The following is a 15,119-nucleotide window of genomic DNA, read 5'->3' as shown; positions in this document are numbered from 1 at the left end:
AGCTATTTGAAGAAATATCACATAAAATATTTGTAATGTAATGCTATTTTGGCAAATCAAATATACATTTTAATGAATTTTCTTCTAAAATATATGAGCATATTTTTTTTTCTAAATATTCACTTTATTTGTTTGAAGTTGCTTAAGGGTAGAATTGCAATCTCTACTAGTCGGATGAGATTGGAGCTTCTACTGGTAGAGACTGTGATTGTATATGTTATTTTAGGTAATCAGAGTTTCTACCAGTAGTGACTCCGATTGCAATCTTTACTTGTAGAATCTCCCAGATCGCAATCTCTACCCTGATATAAACATGTCAGATAATAGTTTTGCCATTTACTGATTACATTTATCAATTGAACCTAGCACGTATCCATGAAAACAGCAACAAATCAAATTCTGATAAACTTTAAACTTGCAAGAAGCACATATGTGGGTAATGATTAAGATGTGTGTTCAGTTTGGTGAACCTTGCATGTACACTTCCAGAAATATGCTCCAGACAAAGTTCTGGGACGGAAAGACAAAGGGACCGAAGAACGGAACGACAGCTGAATGAACACTATGTATCCCCGTTACTTCGTAGAGGGGTATAATAATACATGTAGTGATATATTCATAGTACACTTACGTGTCCTTCTTTGCGAATAGTTTTTAGAGGAGAATCGTCATTTTCGTCAACATTGGCAACACTCCTATGACCTTCTGGCAAGGCAGCTTCCAGCGATCCCGTTTTTTGAAGCTGAAATACATATGCAATTTTGTACTATTTCACAATATCTACGTTTTCGGAATGAGATCCACTTGACCAGACACTATACGTTTATGTTCCTCTAGCCCGAATGGGAACATAAAGAAACATCGAGGGTACATCAGCCCATGGGCCCAGTGAGCACCTCAATGGTAATTTTGAACTGTTTAAAGCACGGTTATCGGATAATAGTATGGAGTACCAGACGACAAGACAAGAAAAAATAATTAGAGTGTTACTCGCTTGTAAGTTGGGTACATTGAAAATAATAGAAGAGCGCCCAGCCAATCAGAAAACGACATTAATGTGTGACGCAAGATGATGAAAGACATCCCCGTTTAAAGGATAACTTGGTATAAATGGGACGAAGGGAAAGATTTGGCTTTACATTTTCACACGTAAAGATCCGGGTTAGAAATTGATCTTCAGTAACCCATGCCTGCTGTAAGAGGCGACTAACGCGATCAGGTGGTCAGGCTTGCTGACTGGGTTGACACATGTCATCGTATCCCAGCTGCGAAGGTCGATGTTCATGGTGTTGATCCCTGGATTGTCTGGTTTAAACTCGATTATTGATAGATGGTTGCAGAAGACAACTTCTGAAATAATCATTCTTTCAATTAATTAAACTTTAAAATTAATTAAACTTTTACACGAACACGACTGAACACAAAAGCCACACAACTAATACAGGCACACTGGTGTTATGTTAAAATGACATAATAATAATAACAATGATAATAAATGTACATTTGTAACGCGCCTTCTCCATGTGCAAAGCACATGCTCAAAGCGCTGGCATGTTACAGTAATATACATATGTAAAGGGAGGGAAATATGGTTAGTTGTAATGAGTTGAAAACAGGCGGGTCTTCAGCAAGCGTTTTAATGAGAGAACCTGTCCAGGCTGCACGGCTGGACGCCTTACACCGACAAAATAACATTATGTTCTTATACCATCGATCCTGTCCCAGCTGCACACAACTAATAAAACATAATCCCTCTACGATATGTAATGATACTCTGCGGATATGTTCCTTCGATTTATAATGAACTGGATTAGATTTTTTGAAAAGAAACAAGCACGCCCTGCAATTTGTTTGATATTATTACGTTTGATATTATTTGAAGTGAAAAGACAATTCAGTGTCATACAGGACACATGTGGCACTGATGAAGGGCAACCGCCTCGTGATGAGTGCTTGGAAACGCTAATTGCTCTTCCCCCGTGTGGACCCGTGACAGAATTGGTCCACAGGACCCCATTTTTGGTCGTAAGAGGCGACCGAATAGGGCAACCTGTTTACCGTGGGTTGCGTTCCTTTGCCCAATACACCACTTCGACCCTTACTTCACCTAAAGCACACCAGACAACTAAGATTATGAGATCGACTCCAAGATATGTTATCGTATCTGTATCAGGAAACAGTACAATTTTTAAAACTGCCACACTTTGGGCTTGTCCTCTAAACCTATGATGCAAGTATGCATTAGAAAATCCCATTAACCAAACTATCCCACCCACTCATACCCTAAGCGACACAAACTTGGAATCGTCGTGTTCAGCTGTTGCTTACCTGTATGGCCTTGTTTAAACTGCTTCTGAGAGGAACGCTGCCCTCCTTCTTTATTGTCTTAACCATCTGGTGGACATTGCCATTCACTGAGCGTCTCACCTACAGGTACAAACAACCGGAGTTTTATTAAGAATCGACTTTTGTTTTGCGTATATGGATGTATAAGGTGATGTATGCTGGCTGGTTGTTCAACGCCGCACTCAGCAATATGCCAGCTATAGAATAGAATAGAATAGAATAGAATAGAATAGAATAGAATAGAATAGAATAGAATAGAATAGAATAGAATAGAATAGAATAGAATAATACATCAGAGTTACATCAGCAGAGCCACTGACACATTAGAGAGATACCAAACATATCCACATAAATTCTTTGATTTAGGTATCTTCACATTTGTTTAAGAGAGATATGGTACTTGGAATAAAAGATGTACGGGCTCTCTTTGTTTTCACAATTTGAACTTTGTAGCGGCGGCCTGAAGGGAGGAGGTTGTATTCCGAATTTAAGTAGTGAGTACGGTCAGATATGATTTTGACAGCTTGATTGACGATTTGCCGCTCATATATTGATGATAAACATTCAAATCTGACTCCAGCGATTTTACTTGCAGTGTTAACAATTTTGTCAATTTTAGATTTGAGATGAACTGAGAGAGACCCGTACCAACAATGGAGGAAAAATGTTAAAATACTCAGAATAAATGCTACATAAAAAGATGACATCACAGATGGGTTAACATTAAAAGATATCAGTTTACGCATGAGATGAAGACACTGTTTGTATAGGGCTTCAGTGTTAAAGTTTGTTAGACTAAGTTTAGTTAGTGTCACTGCCTATATGGCAGTAGACTGTAAATAGTCAAGTCTGGGCCAGACAATCCAGTGATCAACAGCATGAGCATCGATCTACGCAATTGGGATACGATGACGTTGTACACCGACACCGTCAAAACATGAAAATCGACGAAAATTTTATTTTATTTTCAAAATGGCGGAAAATCTATCACTTTCGCTATGCGTTGAATCGACGCAGGAGGATGTTGTCTACATCTAGTGAACATTTGATTAATGTAACTCTTACAGTTTGTGAAATATTGAGGTTTAAAGGTTCTGACATTTAGGGTTATCTGCCCTTACCGGAAGCTGGAAGTTGGAATTCGTTTTAACTCAATTTCAGCATACAGACTATAATTTGAAAGTTTCATTAAAATCGACCCAGAACTTAGTTTAGGAGAGCTTCCGCAAAATTTGTGCAAAGAATACAATTAAAAATAATATTCAGATAATAACAATAGGTCTTGCAGACTTTCATCTGAAGACCTCATAATGTAATTTTTCTTAAATTTTCCTGAATTGCTTGATTGACGCTGGAGTGCCTTTCATGTTGGGAACCTGTATACATGGTTAAATCATCGATTTTAATATTCTTATCTCCGCGATCACGTATTTAACTGGACCGCCTCCGTGGTAGTGGTTAGAGCGTCTGCCCGGAGAGCGGGTTCGATCCCCGATCGCGTCATACCAACGTCATACGTCATACGTTAAAATATGGTACTTGCTGTGGTCCCTGCCTGGCGCTCGGCATTAATGGGTACAACAAGGACTGGTCGGCTCGGAGTCAGTATAATGTGTCTGAGTCATGCTTCACTGTGGCATGGTATCTCAGCGGGCAAGCACTATAAGACCAGCTTCAGTCTGGGCTAGTACAAGCAGCCGCACATACACATACACACGCATGCACGTCGTCATGTGAGCGAAATATTCTCAAGCACGAAGTTAAACCCACTTTCACCTCACCTCACGTATTAAACTGAGTGTAAAATTCAAATGATTGTATCGGCAAATATCAAGACGACGACAAATTAAATAACTTTTCTGAAAAATTAAATTCGAAAATGTTCGTCGTAAAGAAATTGTATTTTCGATGTCATCACATCATTTATTCAAATGACACTATTAGGTGTATTCCAACGTGTCATGTCACGAACATTGCAGATAATAATACATATTCACCAGTCCTAATTGTTAAGCCTTATGTTTTTTTCTTCCCGACACTAACCCACATAAAACTGGTGTTGCATCCTGGTACACGTACGAAAAAACAAACATGACACGCTACGTCAAACCCAAAACACTATTTAGTAATATTAATTATAGTTACTTGGAAAGGACATTTTGTTTCTAGCCACATAATTTGGATATCAGAGAACTTGTTTGGCATGGTATGTTCGCGTTACCCGGTAACAGTAGTTGATAAACATTCCACATGCAATTTTCTGAGGATGTTTTATTTGAACTTTTGTTGATATTAGGACCATAACTTGACTCTGCACTGAATATGCAGATAAGAAACACGAAATTGCGAGGCATGTTAATGAGTGGTTCGCGTTAATGGGCGTGACAAAAAATGTGTTTCAAAATAACATTCATGCTGTTCTTATTGTAATGAAATATTAGGAATTGTATGGTGTATATATTATAATATATACTCTAATATAGCATCAATTACAGTTTCCCATGAGATTAGGGATGATTTAATCAACTGTGCTTTCATATTACATTATGTGTCTCACTTTAGAACAGTTTGAATGACATATATTTATGCAACAAATAAAACCTCCTTGCTGAATATTGACGATTTGTCAATGTTTAATGTTTGACAGCTGTTTCCAGTTTTCAACATTTCAGATACTTACATGTGTGACTTGTTATCAATAATATTACTAGTATTTTACTCTCCCAAAATGGTCACGGGTAAAGAATCTATCAATGAATTAGCAAAGTTTAACTAACCAATGTTCAATTACTATCTTTCGTCTGAATATCAGTGGTGTGGAAAAATAACTATACTTAACAGCAAAAGAAACGCAAGTTTCGAAAAAATGAAATCTCATGAAGGTAACCGTTCATGTTTATGGAACGTTCATGGTAAAGTGACGTAATGATCCCAGATTAGATGATGTCATGCAATTTGACGTCCATACGAAACATTCGCACAAACACACCAACAGTGCAGCAAAACCATAAGTTTAGCACGTGCATCGACGGTTATGGATGAAAAGCATCCTTTATAAAGGTTTGTGTCAAACAACAGTTCAGTATTGACGCTAGGAGGTGTACACGCCACACAAACGATTCCTAGACTAACGACTGAGCAGAGGGGAATGGCCATTGGAAAGTTACACGGAGGTAGCACTGCAACCGCTGTAGCTAGACAATTGGGCTGTCATCTTACCACCATTACACGACTTGTTCAATCGTCGCTGCGGGTTGCTGCTGATCGTCCCCGTACCGGACAGCAACGAGTGACAACTCATGCGCAAGATCGGTTCATCGGGGTCACTCATCTAAGGAACCGAACTCAAGCAGCAACAGTAACAGCCTTGTGTCAAGGGGAGCAGTGTCCAGCGATACGATTAGGCGTCGTCTTCGGGCTGCTGGAATCCACTGCCGAAGGCCATATGTGGTGCCAATTTTGGCACGTCAACAACGCCAGCGACGTTTGCAGGCCTCACACAGCAAGGGTGTCGATGGATTATCTAGCTCAGAACAACATTAACGTCTCTTTCCCCGGATATGGCTCCCATTGAACATTCTGGGACGACATTGAACGGAGGATTGCTGCAGGTAGACAGCCACTCACACTTGCACAATTGGAATAGAGATTGGTGTTTGAGCGGAGCCAGTTGCATCAGGCATTCTTTCAGACTCTAGTGAACTCAACGAGGCCACGTTGCACGGCTTGTGTGCACGCTCTAGGTGGCTATACGCGCTACTAAAGAGACTGTCACTTTTCGCGTTCAGGGGTATCTCCATTTGACGGCCTGTGATCAATTTGAACTTATTGCAATTCAATGTCAACAGCAACTTTTAGCTGTTACATTGACAGTGTTTTCTATAGAATAAATCATTAGACATAATTTGGGTTGTCTTCTATTCAAAAACTTGACAAAAAGCCAGACTTGCGTTTCTTTTGCTGTTCAGTATATTTGCCATAATTGTCTCATATACCTATACCAGAAAATATATGGACAGATGTTTTATAATGTTTATGTGTTTTGTTTCCATACAATATCTTTCTCAGATAAACCTCAAATACAGATGTGATGAACTATCAACAGAAGATCTTTGTTTTGTGAATCATTTTTAGTAACAAATATCTAGGGTCAGATATATTGCTAAGGTAGCAACATATTTATCAGAAAATGTTATCATTTGATAAAATTCAACAGGACATATGTGTAGACTATTTTCTGTTAAATTAAATGGAAAGTATCTTACTTAGGTATCTTTTCTGGGTTTCTGAGCAATGATATGATATGTAATTAGTCTGCAGAACTTTCAAGATTGTTGCTGTTTGCTGGTGTATGATAGTAATATGCTCCTATTACCTATAGTATATAAGATTGCCTCTGCCATCATAAAACATGAAATAACAAGAACAGTCTCCTTCGAATTTAGAAATGTCAAACCTTAAACACTCTTTCGTTAAAGGTCTGTAAGTGTTTGTTTACATATACATGGAAACATAAAATCCAAATTGAAATCAGGACAACAAAAAATCAATTATTGCAGGGTTCGATTCAGGGAAACGAAACCTGTTTGGTGATGACCTTGATGCTCCAGACAAAAACCAAACCAGTTCCTCGTGATTCTGTTTCCTCGATGGAGTAGGCCCATGCAGGAAGCAAATGTACTGTAAGTCCCAGTGGGGCCTAGTATGGTGATCTACCTTCAGTTGTTTCGATATATAGCCTGTTTTTATATTGTATTGTCATTTGTAGTTAAAATATGTTAGATTTAATTACTAGTCTTAACTTTATTCCTGTGATAACCTAGCTGTTTTACTGTCCTTTGTAGACAGGTAAGTATATTATATTAGTTTGTTTTTATTCATTTATAACTTTACAACTTTCTTAGTCACGATATGGCTAAAATAATGCCGATGTGACTTGTAATTTTAACTCACTGCCTCACACACTCCTCGATGGAGTCTGTGAACATACACCGTGTACAAGTATGTATAAATATGTGTTTGCACTTTGCAGTTTTAGGTTGCACCAGTGCAATTTCTAAATGCTAAATCGAGCCTTGCATTGGGACACTTGACTAGTAATTGTTTTGAAAATATGGACCCGCCAACAATTTTTAGAAAATGTTGAACTTCAGTGTTTTCTCCTCACCGAAGAACAAAAGTATAGATCATATTGCAAAACAAGATTTCATAGTGAAGAAAATATCTGACTAAGAACCACTAGATGTGAAGTATGGTTTAACTGTTACCAGTACAAACTGACAGGGATACACACTAAGTAGGGTTCGTTTGTTACCGGTACACACTGACAGGAATACACACTAAGTGGGGTTTATCTGTTACCGGTACACACTCACAGGATTACACACTAGGTAGGGTTTATCTGTTACCGGTACACATTCACAGGAATACACACTAAATAGGGTTTAACTGCTACCAGTACAAACTGACAGGAATACACAATAAGGAGGGTTTATCTGTTACCGGTACACACTGACAGGAATACACACTAACTGGGGTTTAACTGTTACCTGTACACACTCACGGGAATACACACTAAGTAGTGTTTAACTGTTACCAGTACACACTGACAGGAATACACACTAAGTAGGTGTTTATACTGTTCCAGGTACACACTGACAGGAATACACACTAAGTAGGTTTTATCTGTTCCAGGTACACACTGACAGGAATACACACTAAGTAGGGTTTATCTGTTCCAGGTACACACTGACAGGAATACACACTAAGTAGGGTTTATCTGTTACCGGTACACACTGACAGGAATACACACTAAGTAGGGTTTATCTGTTACCGGTACACACTGACAGGAACAGTCTCTTAGTAGGGTTTCACCGACACACTGACAAGGAATACACACTAAGTAGGTTTTATCTGTTCCAGGTACACACTGACAGGAATACACACTAAGTAGGGTTTATCTGTTACTGGTACACACTGACAGGAATACACACTAAGTAGGGTTTATCTGTTACCGGTACACACTGACAGGAATACACACTAAGTAGGGTTTATCTGCTACCGGTACACACTGACAGGAACAGTCTCTTAGTAGGGTTTCGCTGTTACCGATACACACTGACAGGAATACACACTAAGTAGGTTTTTAGCTGTTGCCGGTTCACACTGACAGGAATACACACGAAGTAGGGTTTATCTGTTAACGGTACACACTGACAGGAATACACACTAAGTGGGGTTTATCTGTTACCAGTACACACAGGAATACACACTAAGTAGGGTTTAACTGTTACAGGTACATACTGACAGGAATACACACTAGGTAAGATTTTGCTGTTACCGGTATACAGAGGAAAACACACTAAGTAGGGTTTATCTGTTACCGGTACACACAGGAATACACACTAAGCCTGTTACAGGTACACACTGACAGGAATACACACTAGGAAAGATTTTGCTGTTACCGGTACAGGAAAACACACTAAGTAGGATCTGTTACCGGTACACACTAAGCAGGGTTTAACTGTTACAGGTACACACTGACAGGAATACACACTAGGAAAGATTTTGCTGTTACCAGTATACAGAGGAAAACACACTAAGTAGGGTTTATCTGTTACCGGTACACACAGGAATACACACTAAGCAGGGTTTAACTGTTACAGGTACACACTGACAGGAATACACACTAGGAAAGATTTTGCTGTTACCAGTATACAGAGGAAAACACACTAAGTAGGGTTTTATCTGTTACCGGTACATACAGGAATACACACTAAGCAGGGTTTAACTGTTACAGGTACACACTGACAGGAATACACACTAGGAAAGATTTTGCTGTTACCAGTATACAGAGGAAAACACACTAAGTAGGGTTTATCTGTTACCGGTACATACAGGAATACACACTAAGCAGGGTTTAACTGTTACAGGTACACACTGACAGGAATACACACTAGGAAAGATTTTGCTGTTACCAGTATACAGAGGAAAACACACTAAGTAGGGTTTATCTGTTACCGGTACACACAGGAATACACACTAAGCAGGGTTTAACTGTTACAGGTACACACTGACAGGAATACACACTAGGAAAGATTTTGCTGTTACCGGTACACAGAGGAATACACACTAAGTAGGGTTTATCTGTTACCGGTACACACAGGAATACACACTAAGTAGGGTTTACTTTTACTGATATACACAGGAATACACGCTAAGCAGGGTTTCGCTGTTACCAGTACATCCTGCAGAGTGTTCACATTGATCATATCCTAGATGTTCAGTTCCTCACCAGATTCTGGAAAAGCAGGAACCCAGCAAACACAACACCGACCATCAGGATGGTTGTCGCTTTCCGTGGCATTTCAGTATATCTGCAACAAGATAGTTATATAAGATTCAATGTATCAGTCATTTTACCCACTACGTGTATAACTGGAAATTAAGAAAAAAATTCTCAAAGTCAAAAGAGTGTTTTTTGTATAAAGTGTCTCTGGTCCATATACATGAGAGTAAATGATAAAGGAATATAATGAAAGATAATAATAATAACAATAAGTCATCTTCTATAGCGCAGTCACCGGTGTCCTCCCATTTGTGAGAACTCCCAGTTGTGAGACACATTAATTAATGGTTCAGTGCACACAGGTGGTGCTTCCCCATCCCTACGATGAAAGTGGGAACAGCCCTGTTGCTGAAGAGTACCCGCAGGAGGCATAGTTCATTAATGAGTTAATTAACACAGAAGACATTGTTCGTTGAAAAGCATTTATTGTTTTCAATAGACACTGAAATACTGAAAAAAGATTATCGTGAACTGGTGATATATTCTACTTGTTGAAAGCCTGCCATAATGGTGATCGGAAAGAGCAGTCAAAGGTTAATAAAAACATTTGGATTAATTATAGTTATAACAGTTATTGCTAGAAATTTCAAACACGTAAATCTGAGTAGGTAAATCAATTTCTCTTTCAGATTATCTACACAAAATGATTATTTTTTTAAAGCCATTTATCTGAGTAGGTTAATTACTTTATCTTTTAGAGTTTCATTAAGTTACCTCCACAAGATTCAGTTAAATAGCTAATCCATAATTAGCTGGGGTTAATCCATTCTATCAGATTGGGGAGTAAGGTGTGTTTTCTTTGCTAAGTACCTACTCCACTGTCTCACAACTGGGAGTCTCACAACTGGGAGTTCTCACAAATGGGAGTAGACCCAGTCACCAAACACCAAGTGATTGCTCGCGGCGCTTAATCAAAATCTGATTATTATGATCTCGGATAACCCAAGCTGCCTGTTAGGGGCTAGAAGGTTCAATTGTCTGCTGGGTGAACAGTGGCAATTTACCGAAACTCACTTGCCTAAGGTGAGACCACATGCATCGCATGTGTTTCTTTGTGGGGCAGGACTGAAGTCCGACTCTCAGGAGTCAGGCTGCCAAACACGGTCACCCATCCAAGGATTGTCCGAGCTCGACGTTGATTAACTTCAACTGATTCGTGACCTGAGCTCTGTGCACAGGACCACACACCACCAAGATAACAAACCAAAACCATATGTTGTAACTAATGATAAATATTTTTTTCTGGCTGGAGCAACGTTTTAAAGGTTCCATAATATTCATACCATGAGTTGAATCTAAGGTGGATTTTCTATTAAACATACCTATTGATGTAACACGAAATTAATTAATAAACCTGTTCACATCGCCAATTGTCAGACACAACCATATGAAACCAAAGCCGTGAGTAAATAATAAATGTCTGATATCAGTTCTCCTAGTATGTTTTCCCAAATAATCCAGATTTAAAAGCATATTGTAAACTAATTTTGGCAGACATTGTTTATGCATAGTTTGAATCTTAAACCAATATCTAAAACATCATATTTGAGAATTAATAGACAAAGGGAATCGACCACATTAAAAAATCTCCATGTACAATCGAAACGCTCAAAACCCCATATTTCAGATGCAATGGGTTGAATCTGAGTATTAAATATTAAAAAAGACACATTGGGTGACATGGTTCGAACTTTGTATAAAACTGATAAAACTTGTATTAAAGCCTTTTTCACGTAAGGCTAAGTTCTGTGTGCATCTATTAAAATCTGTTTGTACACGTGCATCATGAAATTGTGTATCACCCCGAGTTGAAACTTATGACTGTAGGCTCTAAAAGGCCACGTCATCGCTACTCCACAGGCATTGCTTTGAGCCACTATAAACGACAAAGACTGACAGGGGCTCAACAACACAACGCCATCGCCCGTTTACAAGGAGGGGCATCGCAGCATGAGGTTGCAAGGCACTTCGGCGTGTCCAGGCAGACCATCTCAACCCCATGGACCCGATACAACTATACCAGACCCACGTCAGGTCGACCAAGAGTTACCACCGTCGCCCAGGATCGCTGTATCCAGTTGAGACACCTTCGTTCACGCACCACGACTGCAACATCCACAACAACCAAAATCCCTGGACTGCACCGAATCTCCGACAGTGCGCAATCGGCTACGGGAAGCCGGACTTTTTGCCAGAAGACCAGTTCGAGGTAACGTTTTGACGAAACGTCACCGGGTTGAACGTCTACAATGGTGCAGACAACGAGTAAGATGGCCTGCGGGTAAGATGGAGGACAATTTTGTTCTCAGATGAGTCTCGGTTTCTTCTCAGACTTGCTCATGGGCGTTCACGTGTATACAGACGTCGGAACGAACGTTACGCCGATAACTGTGTACAGCAGGTCGATACATGTTCTCGTGGAAGTGTCATGGTGCGAAAAGGTATCCACCATAATGACCGGACAGCTCTTCTGCACGTGTCTGGTGCATTGAATGGGGTTCGCTATAGTGACGCTAATTCGCAACGTCACGTCGTTCCCTTCAACAACTTCAACGGTGGATCTTTCAAACATCAAAGTGCTCTACCTCACTTCTTGCGTATTTGCCAGGACTTCCTCCAGCGAAAGTACGTTCAGATGTTACCAGGGCCTTCTCGATCACCCGATGTGTCCGCCATTGAACATCTACCTACTCTTAAAGGACGCTAGTGCCAGCGTAATCCACCTCCTCAGACACTACAAGAACTGCCAGGAAGCACTGCAGCAGGAGTATCCAAACATTCCTCAAGACAGCATTCGGTATCTCCTTTATTTTATTGGACGCCGCTGCCAAGCTGATATTGATCACACCAGATACTGACATTTTACTCTAACCAAGTGGCTTTAATAGCCCCTGTGGTTTTACCAAACACTTTCTGGTTCATCATGTTTTGACACTTTTACTGTAATTTGGCAATGATGCCATGTTTGAATCAGTTATGTGCACTCCAAAACAGCATGTCAAGTTTCTTATTTTTGAAGAGTAATAGATAGCATTATGACGAATCTAACCAACTCGGGAATATATGTAATGAAATTTAAACAACACGTCACTGAAAAGGTACTCTTTATGAGGCTATTACATTTTTTACTTTATCCCTGTTAATGTATTCACGTCGGTACTGAGCTGTAGGTACTTCACTGTTGCGAGACAACGGTATCAGAACCTATACCAAAGCGGCGCATCACTATAGAATAAAGAAGTGTTTAAAGCATCGAACCTTTCTTGCTATGATACTGGATCAGTACTACGTGAATTGGTTTTAACATATTTTTGGATTGATGAACAAGCATTACTGCTTATGTTAACACCGCTCCCATGCAACATATAATACAACATGAAATGGAGGATTTGACGTCATCGATATTGACTATTGCATGAATTTAATATTTTTAAAAATATATCAATGTATAGAGATTACATCAAATACAACTATTCTCCAAGTAGTCATAAGTTAGAGAGTTACAGTTGTGTGTGTCTAACGAGCCATTGTAGAAATCAATCATGAGAAAGTTGTTGGGTCAATTTAATTATTTTACTGAGAAAATTTGAAGCGTTGTGTCTTGATGATATAATCGTGGACAAATTCAACTATTTACTGGTTAACACAAGGAGTATAAATTCTTTGTTTCCATTCAAAATAGTATCCAGGTTATAGCCGGTAGTGTAAAAATACATATTAAATCTTATCTGAGTATCGTTACCACAAGTGAGGAAATAGTGTAGGGCGTTTTCACTCTGATATTCACAAGAACATGGGCTTTCTATTAAATGTCTGTTATACTTATCGGCGTTTAGGTCGCTACATCCGAGCCTGAGGCGGCAGTGAACGATTTGGCAAACACAAGTGCCATAATTAAGGTCAAAGTAAATCTTATTTTCGGATTTTGCAATTAAGGTTTTAAATACTGTGAAACTGCATGACGCTTTGGAATTTGTTAGGGCATTCCATAAATTTATTTTGGCAGGTAAAAAGGATTCCTTGTATTTCAGAGTTATTTCTTAAGTTATAGACCGTAGTTTGGGATCAGGTCACAAAGATATTTTGGGAATCGGTTGATGTACATCTTAAAGAAAAAAGTTAACTTCTGGCAGTACCTTCTATCTTGCAAGGACTGAAATTTGGTTTCATTATAAAGTTTGTTATGACTTGTGCCACGAACGACACCGCATATAGTTCTCAGAGCATCAAGATGTAAGTTTTCTAATGTACGCGATTGCTCAGACGTACAGTTATCACAAATATGCGAACAATAGTCAAATATTGGCAAGATACAGGATTTATATATACTACTACTACAGGAATTAAAACATACACAACCAGAACAACAACTGTAACACGTACTCACCCGTAGCAAGGATTGGAATCTGGTGTGAATGTGAAGTTGTCAAATGGTCTGTAACCATAAGGACTTGACTGACTATCGGGCGACTAGTCATCTTCATCACGCGGATCCATACATATTCAGTTGTTTAATCTTTCTTTCACAGCTGTTACATAAGGAATTACAAACAACATGAAAAAGTATTGTCGATATTGAATATGCGATTTCAAAATGTTTCAATACCTTCTGAGTTGGATAAACAGCTGGTGGACTGTAGGAAAAATCAGCTTATTGATCTGTAACCTGGGCCGAGATTTTCGAAGCTCTCTTAGCGTAAACATAGTCGTAAGTCAATGTTAATGTATGGCTCTTACGACTATCTTAGCGCTAAGAGAGTTTCGAAAATCTAGGCCCTGGTGTTTAAATGAAGTCTTCTCTTTACCAATATCCATATATATTTTTTCTCCAAAAGACAACACGTATTAAGATTACAATATTAAAATATAGTTCCAAGCAACGATGAGGTCTCCTTGGCTTTAGTTCTATCTATTGTATCTGAGGGCTAGAAATCATCGTCCAAAACGGAGTCAGAAAACGTTTTTGACTGGCGAGAGGATCTTCAAATACAGGCGGGGTCGCGGGGGGTGATGTACCTTTTAAGAAGTTCCTGAGAAGAAATAGTTCCCTCTTTAAAGGGCTGTATCTCAGTTGTTCTTGGGTCTACGGTAAAAACAATTATAGTGTTCTGAAATCACAAATACTTCATCTGTCATACTGTCATTTTTGTGCAGAATTTGCACATTTGGGGAGCAAACTAATCAGAAAACTGCTGAAAAACATGGCCAAAACTGAAAACAGAAATAACTGCCAAACGGTACATTTTAGCGACTTGACCCGTCAGGCAAAATTGTTGGGAATTCGATTGTCCATCTGTACATGAGATTTGGAAGTGTTGGAACAATTAGTTCTTGAGATATTTGCTGTCAAACTATAAAATTTTGGATTTAATTTTGAATTATCTCCCCTTTGCTATTGGACCTAGGGCCTAGAGATTTTAAGAGG

The 15,119-nt window shown here is 39.1% G+C and overlaps 1 protein-coding gene across 1 annotated transcript in view; it reads right to left on the bottom strand.

Annotated features, from left to right (window-relative positions):
* Window positions 1-14,146, bottom strand: part of LOC124265095 — a 44,948-nt gene extending 30,802 nt beyond the window's left edge. Inside the window, exons 1-4 of the mRNA XM_046699887.1 lie at window positions 14,082-14,146; window positions 9,641-9,722; window positions 2,329-2,427; window positions 632-742 (exon numbers count right to left, since the gene is read on the bottom strand). Coding sequence (XP_046555843.1) covers window positions 632-742; window positions 2,329-2,427; window positions 9,641-9,712 — 282 coding nt within the window. The 5' untranslated portion in view covers window positions 9,713-9,722; window positions 14,082-14,146. The remainder of the gene's footprint in view (window positions 1-631; window positions 743-2,328; window positions 2,428-9,640; window positions 9,723-14,081) is intronic.
* Window positions 14,147-15,119: the final 973 nt, after the last annotated feature.

Source organism: Haliotis rubra, unplaced genomic scaffold (genome assembly GCF_003918875.1).
Source record: "Haliotis rubra isolate DU_JTF1 unplaced genomic scaffold, ASM391887v1 Scf96, whole genome shotgun sequence".
Classification (NCBI taxonomy): Eukaryota; Metazoa; Mollusca; class Gastropoda; order Lepetellida; family Haliotidae; genus Haliotis; species Haliotis rubra.
The sequence above is the reverse complement of the archived record's forward strand: the minus strand, read 5'-3'. Positions and strand labels throughout refer to the sequence as shown.